This window comes from Fomitopsis serialis (genome assembly GCF_022376445.1).
Source record: "Fomitopsis serialis strain Sig1Antser10 chromosome Unknown B0H18scaffold_1, whole genome shotgun sequence".
Taxonomy (NCBI): domain Eukaryota; kingdom Fungi; phylum Basidiomycota; class Agaricomycetes; order Polyporales; family Fomitopsidaceae; genus Fomitopsis; species Fomitopsis serialis.
Genome location: NW_025954961.1, coordinates 291,644 through 308,589, shown reverse-complemented (window position 1 = coordinate 308,589; position 16,946 = coordinate 291,644). Strand labels below are relative to the sequence as shown.

The following is a 16,946-nucleotide window of genomic DNA, read 5'->3' as shown; positions in this document are numbered from 1 at the left end:
CCAATCGTCCGTCTGGGACTCGGGATGGATGTCCAAGGAGGATGACGATCCGCAGCTTGTCCATTATATGGTAAGTGCATGGCATTACTGTTTGTTAAGACTCATGTCCGCGGTGGTAGGTCCGTACAGTCAGGGCTTCCTGTGTGGCGAAGCGGGACGCCACAACGTAGCACCGTGGCACCGTTGACGGAGACCCCGAGATAAGCTCCTTTCGTGTTTCATGTCCCGAAACTGCGCTCGGCAAGCATTCTCTTAGTAGAGGCCTGTCAGTGTGGGAGCAAGACACCCCACAGGGCAATCCCAGTCCAGACTCCAGACGTGGATTAGTAGAAGCGAAGAAGGCGATCTTGCAGGGGTCGCGAGAAGCAACACTTTAGCCAGGAACAGGCAAGCGTACTTAGCCAGATATCATGGAGATATCCTTGCTGTACTATGTTTCGTCTCGGGAGCATCCAGTGGTGCTCACTCGACGCACCGGGTCCATCGGCCGCTCCGCGATGCACGTCGTGGCCAATGGTAGCTTGGGGGCGAATTATACACGCCACTTCGATCCAACTTCGATCACACGTATATGGTGGTTGTGATTATCCTGCAGCTAACCAGTCATGACTGTGCAACGAGTTGATGTCGACATCTTCAAGTCTCACCATCAATCCTATGGTAAGTACGGCACATGCGTGCAGTCTGGAATCAAGATTTCTAATATCCCGGGGCCGTTCCAAGCGAATTTGCATAATGAACTCAATGCAGCAATTTTGCGAAAAGGTGAGTGGCCGTTGGATACTGTATGCATGCCTCCCCCCTTCTTTTGCTCGGCTAGGTACAGAATGCGCTGATCGCTGGACTAGTCACTTTGCTGAGTAAGAGTCAGCTGCCCGACGTACCGCTATTACAATTTGGGCTGCTATGGGACATTGCAAAGGTCAGCTTCGAGTTGGAATATTCGTTATGTGATAGGCTGCTCACAATGCGTCATCCCCCCTCAGGGCCGACGGGGGAAATGGAAAGGAAGACCCTCTTCCTATGGGCCGCCGGTATCTGTCCGTTTGGATCGCGTGGGTACTGGTCGTACACCAGCTTACATCGACAATATGACGGGAGAAGCACTGCGGTGGCGTTATTGCCGTACGTCGGTCGTACATGGGTGAGCGATGTTCTAGCCAGCCTTATGATAGCATACCGCTCAAAGCCGAGTGACGGCATCCGGTGATCAATTGGAACGCACCAGAAATACCGTGTGCGTGTTCGTCAACCCCTTAAGGACGAGATGGTGACAAGCGGTACGTCGCACTCCCGCGGCGCCCTGAGTAGGGTCTGGACGTCAACAATGACAGGCTTTCTTTCTCCTTTGAGTCATCCTGCAATGCTAAGTATAATCGCGAAGGTCAGAGAAAGGAGATGCACTACTATGTATTGTGACCTTGCGACGAGTGACAAGCCGGCGACTGCATGTGCGCGAATTACACGTGCGCTGTAGACCTGTGATAATGTACTTTAGACCGTAAGTGTTCAGGCGGCTCGTCCTTCCTTGACATTCCAGAATTGGGTGGCTATGAACCAACAATGAGTACCACTGAGGCGGGAACGCACAAGGAATGCAATATAAATCGGGATGACTTTGGGACGGCCGGCCTCTCGCACATGTTGGGGCCTCGCGCTTCTGATTGGTCTTGTGTGGTCAAGCGAACATCGAGCTTCCCGTTAACTCGCTGCTCCAATGTTACTAGGCGGCTGAACGGCAAATCGTATTTTGCATACAATGCAGCACGTATCTACGTGCCAACCAGCTCTTCTTTGAGTCCCCCATACGTAGTATGGGTTGTGGGGTGTCCAAGTGAGCGACAACGCCATCCACGGGACCTGCGAGCAACGGGAAGCTCGCCGCGCCGCTACCAAACGCCTGGACCCCGGGGACTTCACTTCAGAGGAGGAACCGTGTTTTACGTCATCTGTTTGCGCGACGGATTTAAAAGGACAGCCACGAGGCATCACCTCATCGGGCTGCAAACTGTGGCTTGATAACCGTAGGCGCCCATATACAAGGAGGCTTCTGCGCCTTAGCCATTTCAAGCTCCGGCCCAAGATTGACGCAATTGCCGCTTTCGTAACTGTCTCTCTTGCCACCATCATCCTCCTTCCGCCGGCTTCGTCCCGAAGTGCTCGTCTTCCTGGCCTTCTTCGTTGCTATCGCCACCCACACAGAGGCACACCCGGCGCACTATGAACGCTAATTTGGAGGAAGCCGCCACCATAGCGGCGGAGTACATTTCCAGTAAGTCTCATGGTTCGATGCGCTGCTCAGGTCTCGTCCTGGCCACGTCTTGCTCGATCACATGGGCGGTGGCGACATTTGATCAGGGTGGTGCTACGCGCAGATGCAAAATGAGATCTCCCCTACGGCACTGTTGATAGCGTATTCTGTCACGCCGCCACCGACGCGTCGTCGATCGGGTGTGGTGGCGGCGTCGCTGAACCATTCCACTCGTACGCGAACGCGGCCGCACCTCGATAATTTAATTTACCTCCCGCGAACGTGCCCACGCTAACGCCTTCTCCCTGGTCTACAGGTTTGGACAATCTCCCAGCCGAGACACAACATTTGCTTGCAGAGATAAGACAGCGCGAAGTGCGCACACAAGGTCAGTTGAATCGCCTTGGCTCTGTTCAGCCCCGAAGGGCATTAGCTGATAACTGGCTCTCTGCATCAATTCGCATAACTCGTGGTCCCGACGCTTCTTCCTGCTTGAAACCCATGAAACGACACCATGCTATCGCGTACCTGATCTGCATGCTGTGCTTGACACCATCGTGCATCATACCGGACGTATGACCTACGCACCACAGAGCTGCAGCAGGAGATACAGAAGGAAGGTGGCAAGTATGTACGACACTCGCTCAAGAATCCGGGGCAACCGCTCGCACCGAAAGATGGCGCAATTCCTCAAAACATCTCCGCTCAGTATGCCGAAATCGACCAACTGGCCGCAGAGAAGATCGCCTTGGCGGAACGGATGGTACAACTCATACAGCGGGCGAGGGCCAGGCTGGACCATGACCTCAGCAAGGTGCTGTCTTGCAAGGCGAACCCGCCCTGAGATTCAGGCGAGCTACTCCCTCGGCCAAGGTTCGCGAAATCCCGCAGAACGAATCACCGAGAGTTTGCGCAACGCCATTGCCATCCCTGAGGCGCCGCCGCCCGCGCCTTCGGCCAGCGTAGCACCACCGCAAAAGAGTGCGTATCCCAGACTGCTCCTTCGCGAGTCACAGTCGCTCATTTGTAATGCTTTGTTTGCCGATGCGATATGACCATTTTGTGCTGGGTCCCGACGTGCCCCGCTGACGTTACGCTCCATCGTACGTACAATAGAACGGAGAATAGCCACAGCCGCTTCGGCGGGAAGCATCAAGCTGCCGAGCCCAGCACCCATGCCAGCGAGCGCCTACGGCGCAGGCCAGCGGTCGAGGGCGTCGCAGCAGACCCGACAGTCCCCTGCGCGTTCGCGCCGAGTCACGGCATCCGCCGGGCTGGACGCGGACGAAGACGCAGAGGGCGAAGACGATCTCGAGATGGAAGAAGGCGGGGACGCAGAGGATAAAGAAATATACTGCATTTGCCAAAGGATGTCTTACGGCGAGGTGCGTACCACCCGGAGCGCCCGGGGGCGAGGGTCCGGCGAGGCCTCGTCCTTGGAGGGAATTCGCTTGCTGATTCTGCGCGTCGCACGGCGTTATGGTACTTTTTAGATGATTGCTTGCGACAATCCCAATTGCCGCTACCAATGGGTGAGTGGCTGTCCGTCATTGACGGCAGGCTCCGCGTGCTGACGGTATTGGATTATACAGTTCCATCTGGATTGTGTCCACCTGAAGTCGCCGCTTCCCGAGAGCTGGTACTGCAGCGATTGCCTAGCGACGATGAAGAAGGGGGGTATGGGCGCTGCGAACGCTGGGCGGAAAGGAAGGAAGAAATAATGGAGAGCTTCGCCACAATGGTGCGCTCGAGGAAGTGAAACAGAGGAAGGGCGTGCTGTATGGCGTAATGGGGCCGCGAGCGCTGTGGAAGCGGGGTGCAGTGTGCGGTGGCAGCTTGGACGGGCTGTGCGGTGCGGTGGTGTGCAGACAGCGGAAGGAGGTCGCCCTGCGGTATGAAGGCACGAACAGGGAGGAGGCGCGTGAGCCGGGAGAAGGGAGCAGAGGAGCGCCGTGGAGGACTGAATGGAGGAGCGAGTGTACATGGATTGGCTGAGCGAGTAGAGACACCGAACGGGTTCAGCCCAGGTCGCTATGGAGAGACGCCGGGCGAGCGGCGGAGGCCGAAGATCTTCGGCGGGTCTTTGAATCGGACTGGAGATCCATGTGCGAGATGAGGGACTGGCTCAGTTCGGAACTGGAGGGGCTCCCGATTAGGCAGCCAGACGGTGTATCGCGCAGGACGGGCGAAAATGGACATTGGATATTGGAAATTGGGCGTAACTAGGGTCACGAAATACGAAGTCCGTGGGAGGCGTGACGTTGACAGCGGTGCCGCACTGGCGGAGGATGGCCTGCCCACCTGGGAAGCGGCACACGGGCAGGGCGGTGTGCAGTGCCGTGCGGTGGGCTGCAGAGGACCCCGCCGCGGCGCACTGCAGCCATGGACGCTGCAGAAGGGCAGACGAGGGAGGTGCGCCGTGCAGACGGGCGCAGTAGGCGTTAGCGTGCCTGCGATTCTTCCAAGTCCGCGCGAGGCTCGGTTGTGTTTGTCCGAGAGCCACCGTGGGCACCGAGGGAGTGGGTCGAGAGAGTGGCCGCTAGACCATTCTCGGCTGCGTGCACAGGATGTCGGGACCCCGGAACCACGCTGGCGGGCATGCTGCTCAAAACCAGAACGCCTTCTCTGCCGTCGAATCGTCGACCTTTGCCCCTTTGCGGACACGCGCTGCTGCTTCCCTACAGCCATCGTGTCGCCCAACGCCCGCCCCGCCCCCGCCCCGTCCATGGAACCCCTACTCTTCGACTGCACCTCCTACTCAGACGCGTCCACCCCCCGCACGCCCTCCCCCCACATCTTCGACGGCGACATGCATCCCCCCTTCCAGTCGCCACCCAACTACAAGTCCTCCATGGATCTCGCCCCGCCCCGCTACATCTTCGACCCCAACCACGACGAGAACGGCATCCCTCCCGAGTCGCACACTCTCGAGGCCGCCCACATGTGGTCCGCGCCCTATCCCGGCTCCTACAACCCGCCCGGCTCCCGCGGCTCGCTCCTGGACGAGTTGTACGAGCCCGACATGCCGGAGCACCACCACCACTTCCAACACGAGCAGTACGTCGACCACCGCCTCCGCCAGCAGTCCCACCACGCCCACTGGTCTGGTATGCCTCAGTCCGCACACATCGACGCGCCACTCGGGCACGGAATGCGCCACGCGCACGACGTCGCGATGCAGCGCCGCAACACCTTCCCGTACGTTCGCCAGGACCGCGCCGAGATGATGTATACCCCGCCACCGCCGTTCATGGGCAGCGACCACGACTCCGTCACGAGCAGCCCGTACGGTTCGCGTCCGAGTACGGTCTACAGCGAGCCGCTGTCCATGGACAATTCGCCACACCTTGCCATGTGCGAATCGCTTCCACACGTGATGGACGAGCCCTTTGCGCACACCGTCCCCTCGCCACACCCGCCCTATCACGACTTCCACCACTTGGACGGCATCAAGACGGAGGACCATACGCCTGTGATCGTCCCCTCGCAGACCTCCTACCGGCCAGGGTCAACAGGAATGCACCCGATGCCCTGCCTCGCACCGCACAACGGCATGCTCGTTCAACACACGGACGACGCTGCCTCGAAGGAGACGCAGTACCTTAGGCGGCGATGTTTCAACTGCCACACCACCGAGCCTCCGAGCTGGCGGCGGTCGACGCTCAATCCGGGCAAGATCGTCTGCAACAAGTGTGGTTTGTACGAGCGCACGCATCTGCGGCCGCGCCCTCTGCGATTCGACGAGCTCCGCGCCGGCAGCAAGACGCGGAAAGCGCCTAAGGTTGTCGGCGGTAGCCCGAAAGCAGGGAAGATCCCGGCCATGGTCAAGAAGGAGCCGCGAGAAGGCGAGATGGAGGGCCCTGTCATGCAGATGCCGCGACGGTCTTCCGTGTCTTCGTCGGGTGGCTCGTCCATCGGCGCGTCGAGCGACTGGGACGATAACGGTACGTCTCGACGCTCCTTCTAAGCACCTTCGGTGGTGTTGAATTTCCTGGTGTTCATGTAGTCTCCGTCTACTCCTCAGGATCTGCACCGTCGTCGTCTATGGGTTCCCCCGCCGCACAGCCCTACCCGATGCGTGACTCGGATTCGCAATCTCCGCCGTTGGTTGGCCGAGACGGTGCCATTCGGCTGCCTAACGCGCCGCTCAACGACATCGCTTCGCTTCAGCCCGGCTCGCAGCAACCTACCCCGCGCAAGGCCGCGACAGCGCCCATGTACTACCCGGGCAACCAACCGCAAGGCGATTACTATCGGCGCGGTTCGCTTCCTGCGCCGCACGACATGCAGCGGAGGCCAGGGGACGTCACGATCCCCGAAGTCACCGGCTGGCAGCCTGTGCCCGTGGACCTGTCGCCGAAGGACAAGGCGCGGAAGGCTGTGTGCTGACCGCGTTGCATTATTCTTTATTGGACTTAGAGACACCGTCCTGTGCCGTTGCCTTATCTATTCGTCACGCCTCCTGCCCGCTCGCCGCCCCGCCTCCGCCTCTCGCTGTACACTGCTTTGTGGGCGAGACCGATACCTTCAAAACGGCCATACCCTTACGCGCACGCACACAGACACGTGTGTGGGACGTCATCACGAAGAAGCAAGGCCAAAAGACTGGTGCTATGTACTGACCACCCCATTCGCCTCTGGCGCTCATTGTATCATTCACCCCGCATTGCATCGTTGTGTTCCACTCTCATCCGGTTCTTGGAGTCACCGTCGCCTTTGTGTTCTTTTATTTTTGTTACTTATTGGTCCGGGATATCTCTGTGCTCGTCTCTGCTGTCGGTGCCCGGTGTGGTTGGACTGTGGCGCTCTATATATATTCAACCGTCTGTCGTACACTGCTCCCCTCATCTTTGCATGCCTCCGTCTGTAATCGTAGCGTATAGGAAGTACACAATGCAGAAGAAGCCAAACATCATGCCCGTGGCCGTGCAAATCGCGCGGAAGTGCTGGCGCAAGACGCGTTATCTGTCAGCTGCAAGCGCGAATGATTTGCCGGAGCGGTCGGCACTTGGGCGAGGGCGGCTGCTAGTCGTGTAACGAGTAGTGGTGAGACAAGTTCTGGGGCTGGGGCTGTCCGAGTGTGCTTGTTTCAGAGCAATAGGCCACGCATCACGCTACCGCTGAGACGCGGCGCGGCGAAGGAGCACGCGACGAGGACAGGGTGAGCTGGGGAGGAGGAGGTGGAGAACGTTCACCCTGGACGCGTCGCGACGCGCAGGAGAACCGCGTGTGCACCCGGGGCGGGTCCCGCGTGATCGACCCGTCGCGATAGCCTGACGCAGCCAGATGCGCTCTCAGATCCCTCCGCGACACGGCCCCCGCTTATCGTCCTCCTCAGCCACCCTCCCAGTCGCGGTGCGCACCGGCCACACCACCAGCCACCCGCCAGCCCACCCGCCGGCGAGCTACAGGTCCCCGGCGCCGAGCTGTCGCCGGCCCGCCGCTGTCGCGCACGCGCTGCCCGACGTTCGCGGTACGCCGCACGTGTCCGTGCCGCGTGGTGGCGGCACCCAGAGGAGCCCGACGCACGAAGATCGAACGCGCGGCGATTGGGTGGCACGGGTGCTCGTCGGGGCCGCGCGCTCGCTGTGGTCCGCTGCTTCCAAGACGGGACGAGGAAGCCGCCCGGACGCGCCGCACCGTATGGGAAGCGTGCCTCTCGAGCTCCCGCGCACAGTGCGCCCCGTTTAGCCTGCGTGCTGCCCCTCTGCGTGGCTCCATATCCGTAGCGGGCTCGCCGCCCGAGTGGTATGCGTACGTACGCTGTACCTTGTCGCCGCGCCCGGCCATGTGAGCAGCAAGAGCCAGCTGGCTTCCGAACGACTGCACGACGGTTTTGGCTACGTCTCGACTCTCGGCCGCAGACACGCATGTGCACCCTTGGCTCGCGCAATTTGTAGGCGGTACCTGCCACGCTCAGCACTTGAAATTGCTCGTCCATACGTACGGCGGCGGACTTTGCGACCACCCCGGGCGCAGAGCGCCGCCAAAATACCACCGTGCTACCCTACCAACTCCAAGGCTCCCTGTGGAGTCCCCAGTGTCGAGTGAGCGGACGACGACGGCCCAAGTGGACACTCCCGTGGTGCGTATCTCAATTATCTCCATCCACGCTTTAGGGCCCCATTTCTTAGTTCCGGACGAGCGTCGGGTGCTTCATGCGCCGTCCACGCTTAATTTCGTCCGAATGCTCCGGCTTCGAATCGCAAGGAGAATTCCTTTTCCTTAGGCCTTTTTTGCCTCAGGGTCGTGCCATTCGCGGCCGCAGCTGTCCTGGGCTGGACGTGTGGACGTGTCGGGGTGTCTTCTCGAGTCGAGGCTGGCTCATCCCGAATGACAAACGTGGGGCGAAGCTGGGGTGCGCGCGCGACAGCGGCAAGCCTACAGCGGCGCTATCCACCGAGCACCGAGACGACAGTACAACTGGACAGAGCGGAAGCTTCTGTCTGGACTGCCGGCAAGTCAGTTACACGGGTTTCTTCCGGCAATTGCGTTTGACAGACAAGTCACAACGCGACAGCGCACCTGACGTGTACGTTTGGCACCCCCGAGACTACGGCGCATCCTGAATCCTCTTTTCTGCACCACTATGGCAAGTGCACCTTCCATGCGTGGATCCATGTCTGCCCACCCCCTGCGCCACAACAGCGTTGTGGCCGCTGACGAGGACCACGGTAAGTTACGGCATCCATTTCGCACCCAGTCAGCCAGCGGGGTCGGGAAGGTCGAGCCTGCTTCTTGCGCAACGCCCCCGCGCGCATCGGTCGTCCAGCAGCGCTGGCAGGCGGCCCATGTCCGTCCGCGCTGATCACCTGGCCCGCGCTATGCGCGACGATGCGACAAACTAGGCAGCTCGAACGCGCTCAATGGAGATCTGACGCTTGTGCGCATCTTCCGACTGCCTGCACGGGCCCTGTGTAGATACGCTCGCGCAGTTCTGTCGTCCCTTATCTCGCGCGAACCTACGCTGGACGCGGCTCTGGGTGGGCCATACCCTTGCTTCTCGGCGGATGCCATGACTCTGCGGCTTCATTGACATTGCTTCCTGGACGTCACCCAACCTTCGTTCGCTCGCTGACCAGGGTCTTCTCGTCACCGGCAAGGGCTGTATGCCCGTGCGAAGTACAGAAGAAGCACACACCGCTGTATAGATCCATGCCGACACTACCGTGTCTATGACGCTTAGGGATAAGCTATCCGGTCAATGTCTGTCATACACGAAGGTTCAATACTCTCAGTTCAGGGGCTCGGGGCACGTTTCAGATCTAAGCCATGTACAGCGAATCTTGTGGTATCAAAGCATGCTACTGAACAGCGTCACTATCTACGACAGGACATCCGCTGGTATGGAAGGTGCGTACCAACCACCACTCCGACGTTGTATGCCCTGACGTAGAACTGGCGGTGCGTCCCTCAGGGTGTCCCCAGCAGCGCTCGCTGCACCACCTATCAACTCCAGCACTCTTGACAGATAACACGATGCATCCTACTGTATTGGTCAAGCGAATGTCTCGCCGCATCCGAGGATATCCCTCCATGTCGTCTTCTCCGCCATGGTGTCGATCCCATAGGACGTGAGTGGGCTATGGTCTCCGGGCGTCAGGAAGCCATTCTCTCCGATCCAATGCGGAGGGTCGTAAATGCGGCAGCGAAGGCGCAGCAAAGGTGCGGTCGCGCCCCCTGTGGGAGAGCCTCGACGAGGACGACACCTTCCGGTTCCGTCGCACAGACAGCTCGCTACTACACGGCAGTGGACGCCTTCGACGCACGAGGTGGGAACGTGGACGGCGAATACCGTGGGCGCGCGCGCTCTGCGGCCTTCGTCCCTCGGAAGCGGCTTCCCCTTGTTCAACAATAGCGTATCCATTCGGCCGGCTCGCAGGAAGCGTCGCGTTCTCGCTTGTCCTTCCTCGCCCGAACCCGTGGCCTACTGCGCCCCGGAAGCGTCAGCGTGCGTTGCACCGGTCGCTGGCAGAGGATGCTAGTCCGTTTTGTGCGCTGCGTTTGTCCTGCCCTCGGAACCTGTCCCGCCCGAGTTCGTTCGCGCTGCATGCTGTATTACCCGAGCGCAATAGCGTGCGGGCCCGAGGTAGGGCGTGTGCGCCAGTTCACGACCGCGCGTGGGTGTCTCCGTTCCCGCCAACTTCTAGCGGGGTATTGTGGCTGTCCGGCGCGGGCGTACAGCGGACGTGTGCTCGCGCGGTGGCCTTCCGACCTTCCCTCACGCCACAGGCTTCCCTCGCCCCCGCGGCCCACGCACTCCACGTAGAACGGTCGTGGAAGGCGAGGAAGCCCGGTGTGCCCCAGGTACGGGGCGTGCGTGCGAGCTTCCCGCAGGTACGCTGGACCACGGCCTTCGCTGCATCCAGTCGCGCGCGGCCTGAGAAGGGCACGGGCGTTCCTGCTGGCGGTGACGTATGTGTCTGGTGCGACGGCGTCTGCGTCTGCTGTCGGTGTTCCGTCTGTTGCCTGGTGGAGACACGTCGTACGTGTGAGGTTGCGACGCATTAGCTGCGGTCGAGAATGGAGACGTCGTACGAATCCTACGTACCTGCGCTTCTCCAGCTCCTGGCGGATAACATGACCTGGCAGCGCCGGTCTCACAGTGCCCCTGGTGCAAGTCGTCTTCGGCGTTTCCGAGTGGCGGGTGGAGGTATATCTTGTCAATGTCGATAGGCTCCCGAGCTTTGCGCGAATGATGACAGACCTTGGAGAGCTCGAGCAGCATTGCAACTGGGGTGAGAATGCGGAGGTTGCACTGTCCGACACTGACTGACGAAGCCTGCGCCCTGAGCGTGTACATCGAACCGACGGACCATCTTTCGCGAGTTTCAGAGCTTGAATAACGAGCTATCGTTGGACACGCCATGTTGCTTCTCTGTTAGTGTACGCGGCCGCGGTGAGTGGGTGAGGGTTGGAACATCGGGGTATACGGTAAATCACGACGACCTGGTAAGTAGTGGTGACCGTCTGTAACCCTAACCCCGTTGGACACTTGGAAATCACAGGCCTTGCGCAGCAGCTCCGCCGCGAGTCGACGCGGTTCGGGCATGCGCATGCGATCCTGCTTGCTCGCTACGTCCATGACCGCAAGATGAACAACTCTGTAGCATTCCCGACTGTACCTGTATCCAGTACTTCTAGGCCCACCGAAAGCACTTCTCTCATCTCCTATGCCGCGCATCGCGCCACTGCTGTTGAGGTCTGTGATCTCGTGTATGGCCCGGCCGTCCCGTCCTGGAGCGCGGTGGAGAGGTTCTACGAGCCCGACGCGACCTACGAGAACCCGGTCGTGACCGCGACATCTCGCTCCGTCATCGCAGACATCCACGCGCTTTCGAGCCGCCTCGCACAGCTGGACATCCCGAAGCCGGTCGCGCTGCTCCACAGCTTGTTCGGGATCTCGCGGGGTGCTGGCCTGCAGGATTCGTGGTTCAAGGCGATGAGCATGTGGAATGAGGTCACCGACGTGTCGGAGAGCGAAAGCTACGGTGAGTGATCGCGCATCTGCATGTTGATGAAGGTGGAGCGTGCGATCCTACTATGATGCGCACCTCTGTCAATTGCCCGGTCGCCTACCTCGGAGGCGTGGACGTGGTCTATGATCGAGCGATCGCGGCGTTGCTGATCCAGGCTACTTGCAGATGGCCATCAAACCACGATCTTGGAGCATACCCTTCATATCGACATCCTTCCTGGTCTCCTTGCTCGCCGACGCTCGAGCGCAGGGCCGTGCCACCCATTGCCGTCCACTACCACGGACCTTTCGCTGTCTATACCTCATCCCCCGCTGCATCGCCAGCCGTCCTACATATCGAGGGGACAGTCCACGCAAGCTCCTCCGTCGTCAATATTCCACCTTTCGCTGCCGATCATCACGCGTCTCTCGTTCAATGATGCAGGCAAGATTACCCGTCACCGCGACTTCTGGGACATCAAGGTGCGCGAACCTTGCTTGTTCTGGCCACCCGACAAAAGCGTCTTACGCAACTCACCATCTCATCCACAGGATCTGCTGAATCTGCTCCCCGGCATGTCGCTCGCGCAATGGATCACCACGCGGATGGTCGCCCAGGGCATCCGGGGGCTCGTCTCCGCCGGCCGGGTGCTGGCTCGCTCACGCACCGCCCGAACGACGGACGAGGGGAAGGACGAGGAGGAAGGTCTCTCTCCGGCGGCGGCGTACGCCAGTGAGGTGAAGGAGAAGGACCGAGTGTACATTTAGCAACCGCGCATCCTCAGGCAGACGGGCTCAGACTGTCTCTCGCTCGCTCGGGATTTGTGCATGCGCGTTGCTCTCAGACACTTGCAGGTCTCGCGGGTCCGAGTAGGTTCCGGCATTGGGACAAGTTCGATTGTAGACTTATTCGTGTTGCGGGACAGGACTTCATATCACTGGTGTTCTCCCATCTCGTGTGTATCACACAAGTCTTCTGTATTTCTATGGCTCAAATACTCTAATATGCACCAACGCTCTGTTCAGTACCCACTATCATTATCGTTTCAGACCTATGGTATCGTGCGCGGCTCATCGTATAGTCCGAAGCTGAGACACATGCGAAACCTCGCACAGTTCAATTGATGCAAGACATCGTACCTACCCATGATCTGGTGCAGCGCAAAGAGGGGTCGGCGGAGACAGCGGACATTGCACTGGCCTCCCAGCACAGCAGCCCCCTAAGCTCTCAGCCGCTAGGTCATGATCGGGCAGGAAACGTGCATGCGCTACTCGACATGTCAAGATTAGCATCCGTGCAGTGACGCGGTCCAGTCTACCGGGCTGAGGCTCAAGGATAGAAACGCCGGGAAAACGATCCACAGCCACTCGCCCAGACGCCAGAGCGATGTTGCGATTGGGCCGCGCATGTACACTGCCATTACAGTACTGGTCCAGTGGACGGTTCAGCACGGCCGGAGACGAGCATCCCCCTGGCCTTGACACTGACAGTACGATTACCCTGGTATAATCGAACGGGGAAAGCTAATTCGCCCTGTGTGTGGCTTGTGGCTAATGTGTGCGCCCCATGACATTGTGGGGTCTCCGGTGTGCGGTAAGGTCTATGCTACAGCTCGAGTAGCAGGCTTCTGCCGGTACACTTCTTGCATATTGGTGGGAACCGGCGCGGACTCGGAGCGATCGAGGCAGGGCGTGCTTCGCGGACCCGCAGCATGTGTTCGACCGAGGCGGGATGTTTGACACATTATGTGCGGCTTCGGTGCCGCGTCGTGTAGGCAGGTACTAGGCTCTCTGCGATGTTACACCCTGATCACTGTGAAGATAAAACGGAGATCGGCAGCGCGCACTGTGCGTTCGAATGAGGCAGGCAAGCGGATGTGAAACAACTACCTGGTCGGGAGCTATTCAGGAGAGTATGCGAAGCGCGTCACAAGGGGTTGTAACCGTCCCAGGAACCGGGGGGCTTTGCGTGCGCAGTCCAAGGCTGAACCGTACTACTGCGTTGCCGGAAGAGGGCTTTTGGTCATCGGGCCAGGTACGATTTGGTCCTATTCAACGACCTCCCCATTGACAATCCACTTCCAAACTGGGAGTTTAGTCACTGAAAAGAGGTCGAAGTAAGGTTAGCAGCCTCGGTCGCATTGAACGCGCAGTGGGCCGCCAATTTGGGCGACTGGGACGACGTCGTTGTGGGCGATTCGGACGAATACGCGACTAATGCCGTTAACGCTACGGAGCGCTCTGCGATGGGTCGAAGGACTTCAATTGCGGTGAACACGGTCGGAGTGCGATCATACTCAACTTCGTGTCTGCGTGTATTAGGTGGGGATCCGCGATTGGTCTGGCTAGCGTTAGACAGGTCGATAAGGAGGTCGACGATCCCGCCAACGTCGGTCTCAGTCTGCCTGTAGGGTTTCAACCGCGCAATATGCGCTTCCGGGTATAGACAGCCACAGAGGCTGTGTCCTCCAAAACGGGGGCCACACGGAGGTCATTTCAGGAAGGCGCATCGAAGAGACGCACCTGGGGAAGAGTTTCAGAATCATGCCGCACGCCGACGGGGCGAACGTGCGAATTGTTTGGACCGCTGCGTCTCGAAGCTCACATGCACATGAAAGGGGCGAGCAGGGTGAGACCTCGAGGACCCATTCATATCTTCTCCGGCATTATCGTGTCGGTGGTGCAGCCAAGAGCAATGGAAGCCGCACTGTCCCACTCCGACAGCAATGACGATTCCACTCTGGTCCGCCCGTGACTGGATATCGACTTGGATGAAGCGCACCGGCGAGCGGGCCCTCTAGTACTAACTTACTTAGATGACGTTCCTCCAGCGGCCTTACCGCCGTGTTATCTCCAGGCGCCCTGTTTAGGGTTGTATGCTCGTACGAATCCATCGTAACGCCGGAGCGGTTCAGTTCGTGAACCACCCTTCGTAGAAATGGTGGGGGACTGACCGTTCACCCCAGCTGCCGGTGGCTTTTGGTCCACAAGCCTTCGCATTGACATCCCTAGGCTACAATTTGTGTCAGGTTAATGCTGACGTACCAGAGTCCACTGGAGGAGTCAGAGACATGTGGGAACGTACGAATACCCGAGCTGGGGTCTAGTAGCGAGCCAGTCAACATAGGGCATTGTCAAGATGAGCCGCCGAGCGCATTGTGCAGTCAACGCAGTGCGACAGGTCACGGGGGGGGGGCGGACGCCGATGTATACAGAATGCTTGTGCGTACCACTTTCCGTGAAGACTGGCAGAGCCACTTGCAGTGCTTGAGGTCATCGTTTGCTGCTGTTAAGACGCGCAAACTGTGCAGATGTTGAGGTGATCCCGTTGGTGAGGCGTTGACGAATGATGCATGTTGTGATTCATGCAGGACTCATGAGCAGGCAGCACAATCGTTCCTTTCCTTGTCGTTGGGTAGGTATGGCCCAAACGGGTATTTCTCGCCACCGCAGACAGGCACGTGAACTGCAGGCGTTGTGGCGCAGCTTGTGCTCTGTCAACACGCCGACGCGGCGTCCTAGTACATACCTCTCCGACACCCATACAACGGGCTCGTTGAAAGCCGTGCGTGTAGTGAAGCATACTGCAGACATGTCCTTTGAGCATGCGCCAGTCACTAAAGGTGGGTTTCTTCACGGCTTTGGTTAGGTTGGGACCGAGTCGGACTGATGTACGGGAACACCGATTGCAGCACTCATGTTAGGCATTGCCGTCAGCTCGATTGCCATTGGTATATTCGACCTCAAACACTACATGCACCTACAGATAGTCCCGCACATCTCTAAATATCACCAAGTGAGAGTATCAATTGCTTGCAGTCTTGCCGCACACTGACGGTCTCGCTACGGCTCTTCATTGCAGTACTGGCGTTTGTTCACGCACCATCTTATCTGCGCCAACTCAAGCGATCTGCTTTTGGCCGAGCTTCTCCTGTACAATGTTGCCGTCCGAATGAGAGAACGTTCGGCAGTGTCAAATTTGCGGTAAGTCTTGGGTAGACGGCTGGTCTGCGCGAAACATCATTCACCACCATATGTAGTCCTTCTTGATTATAAGCATGCTTGTGTCGACGATTTCTCTCTTCCTCTCTCTTCTTTTCCTCCACGCGTTTAGGTTCCTCGGAGTGCTCTTCAACGTCGTTCCCTCAGGCCCAACTGCCATGATTTTCAGTATTCTGTATCAGTACGTTCGACTCGTACCCGAGGCCTACCAGATGAAGGTATTCGGCTGGATCTCAGTGACAAAGTATGGATGTACATACTCGCCGCACAGGTAGGAGCTTGTCCAACATCTCCGCTGACTTTTAACAGTTATGTCTTCAGCTCACCATTTCGCAATTCCCGCGAACGCTGCTCCCCACGGTGGTTGGGCTCCATACCGGCTACCTCTATCGGTCGGACCTCCTCCAACTCAAGGGCTGGCGCATTCCGCATCGGTAATGCTAAAGACCCACAATGACAACATACTGAGCTTGTGTATAGCGTTCAGATCTTTTGCGAGACGTGGGTGAAGCCGTGGTTGAGCGATGGCGCGCTCGTCCGGCGTACGAACAGGGTCTTGCCGGAGGCAAGACAACGACAGCGTACGGAGACTCCTCAGATCAACGAAGAAGAGGTGGTAACAACCGCGCGACGCCCTTCTCGGACTGACCCGGCGGAAAGGCTCCGACGACAACGAGAGTTCGCACAGAGACAGACAGACATACAGACATTGACGGGGATGTTCCCAAATGTCCGGCAAAGCGTGGTAAGAGACGTGTTGCAGAGAAGGTGAGAATTGTCGCTCGTAGAATTGTCACCCCAAACTGATGTGTCATATCCCTTAAGTCCCAATGTCGAGGCCGCTGCAGCACTCCTGCTTAGTTCGCAGGAGAACTATTGATACCTGCATGTTCTGTATGTATCTATGGAGTGTGCTATTGCTGAACTGCATGTCGGATGACATCTTTCACCGACGCGCTTAGACTCGCCATGACTGATTCATTGTGTTCGAAAGTTGAGGGTTGCGCCGCATCAAGTATACTGCCATCCTCGTCTTGCGGTATATCGCTCTTGAAAGGTCTCATCCTCGCCGGTCTTGAGAGCAGGGCTTCGATCATAAGACGACAATGGAAGACACAATTGTATGCAATCAGTCGGGATTGCGCCCATATGCTCCTGTTCGGCAAGCCCAACGAGGATGTCAAAAACAACTGTTCCTGAGCCGGATGAAGACAAGGCGGTTAAGTTCTCATTGAA

At 58.6% G+C, this 16,946-nt stretch overlaps 7 protein-coding genes across 7 annotated transcripts; 5 read left to right on the top strand and 2 right to left on the bottom strand.

Annotated features, from left to right (window-relative positions):
* Window positions 1-2,220: 2,220 nt before the first annotated feature.
* Window positions 2,221-3,972, top strand: B0H18DRAFT_1112295 (uncharacterized protein; the record flags this gene model as incomplete). The annotated part of the gene is made up of 6 exons (XM_048032794.1): window positions 2,221-2,272; window positions 2,845-3,065; window positions 3,103-3,232; window positions 3,368-3,636; window positions 3,745-3,783; window positions 3,844-3,972. The coding sequence occupies 6 exons, from the start codon at window positions 2,221-2,223 to the stop codon at window positions 3,970-3,972; spliced, it is 840 nt and encodes a 279-aa protein (XP_047900928.1).
* A 1,088-nt stretch (window positions 3,973-5,060) lies between these two features.
* Window positions 5,061-6,640, top strand: B0H18DRAFT_866633 (uncharacterized protein; the record flags this gene model as incomplete). The annotated part of the gene is made up of 2 exons (XM_048039795.1): window positions 5,061-6,195; window positions 6,258-6,640. The coding sequence occupies 2 exons, from the start codon at window positions 5,061-5,063 to the stop codon at window positions 6,638-6,640; spliced, it is 1,518 nt and encodes a 505-aa protein (XP_047900927.1).
* A 725-nt stretch (window positions 6,641-7,365) lies between these two features.
* Window positions 7,366-8,342, bottom strand: B0H18DRAFT_3454 (uncharacterized protein). Its single transcript, XM_048037679.1, has one exon. It carries the CDS (start codon window positions 8,190-8,192, stop codon window positions 7,443-7,445), a length of 750 nt encoding a protein of 249 aa, XP_047900926.1. The 5' UTR covers window positions 8,193-8,342; the 3' UTR covers window positions 7,366-7,442.
* A 1,871-nt stretch (window positions 8,343-10,213) lies between these two features.
* B0H18DRAFT_3366 (uncharacterized protein) lies at window positions 10,214-11,309 on the bottom strand. Its single transcript, XM_048037654.1, has 2 exons — window positions 10,803-11,309; window positions 10,214-10,720 (listed from the first exon to the last, which is right to left on the bottom strand). Exons 1-2 carry the CDS (start codon window positions 11,118-11,120, stop codon window positions 10,310-10,312), a joined length of 729 nt encoding a protein of 242 aa, XP_047900925.1. The 5' UTR covers window positions 11,121-11,309; the 3' UTR covers window positions 10,214-10,309.
* Window positions 11,310-11,345: 36 nt separating this feature from the next.
* B0H18DRAFT_1132762 (uncharacterized protein) lies at window positions 11,346-13,043 on the top strand (the record flags this gene model as incomplete). Its single annotated transcript, XM_048035567.1, has 4 exons — window positions 11,346-11,742; window positions 11,896-12,191; window positions 12,261-12,356; window positions 12,759-13,043. 4 exons carry the CDS (start codon window positions 11,346-11,348, stop codon window positions 12,831-12,833), a joined length of 864 nt encoding a protein of 287 aa, XP_047900924.1. The 3' UTR covers window positions 12,834-13,043.
* A 1,960-nt stretch (window positions 13,044-15,003) lies between these two features.
* B0H18DRAFT_3271 (uncharacterized protein) lies at window positions 15,004-15,858 on the top strand. The gene is made up of 4 exons (XM_048037592.1): window positions 15,004-15,039; window positions 15,097-15,331; window positions 15,401-15,504; window positions 15,571-15,858. The coding sequence occupies exons 2-4, from the start codon at window positions 15,130-15,132 to the stop codon at window positions 15,694-15,696; spliced, it is 432 nt and encodes a 143-aa protein (XP_047900923.1). The 5' UTR covers window positions 15,004-15,039; window positions 15,097-15,129; the 3' UTR covers window positions 15,697-15,858.
* Window positions 15,859-15,870: 12 nt separating this feature from the next.
* Window positions 15,871-16,797, top strand: B0H18DRAFT_3266 (uncharacterized protein). The gene is made up of 4 exons (XM_048037587.1): window positions 15,871-15,981; window positions 16,020-16,102; window positions 16,191-16,478; window positions 16,536-16,797. Exons 1-4 carry the CDS (start codon window positions 15,961-15,963, stop codon window positions 16,588-16,590), a joined length of 447 nt encoding a protein of 148 aa, XP_047900922.1. The 5' UTR covers window positions 15,871-15,960; the 3' UTR covers window positions 16,591-16,797.
* The last annotated feature ends 149 nt before the right edge of the window (window positions 16,798-16,946 follow it).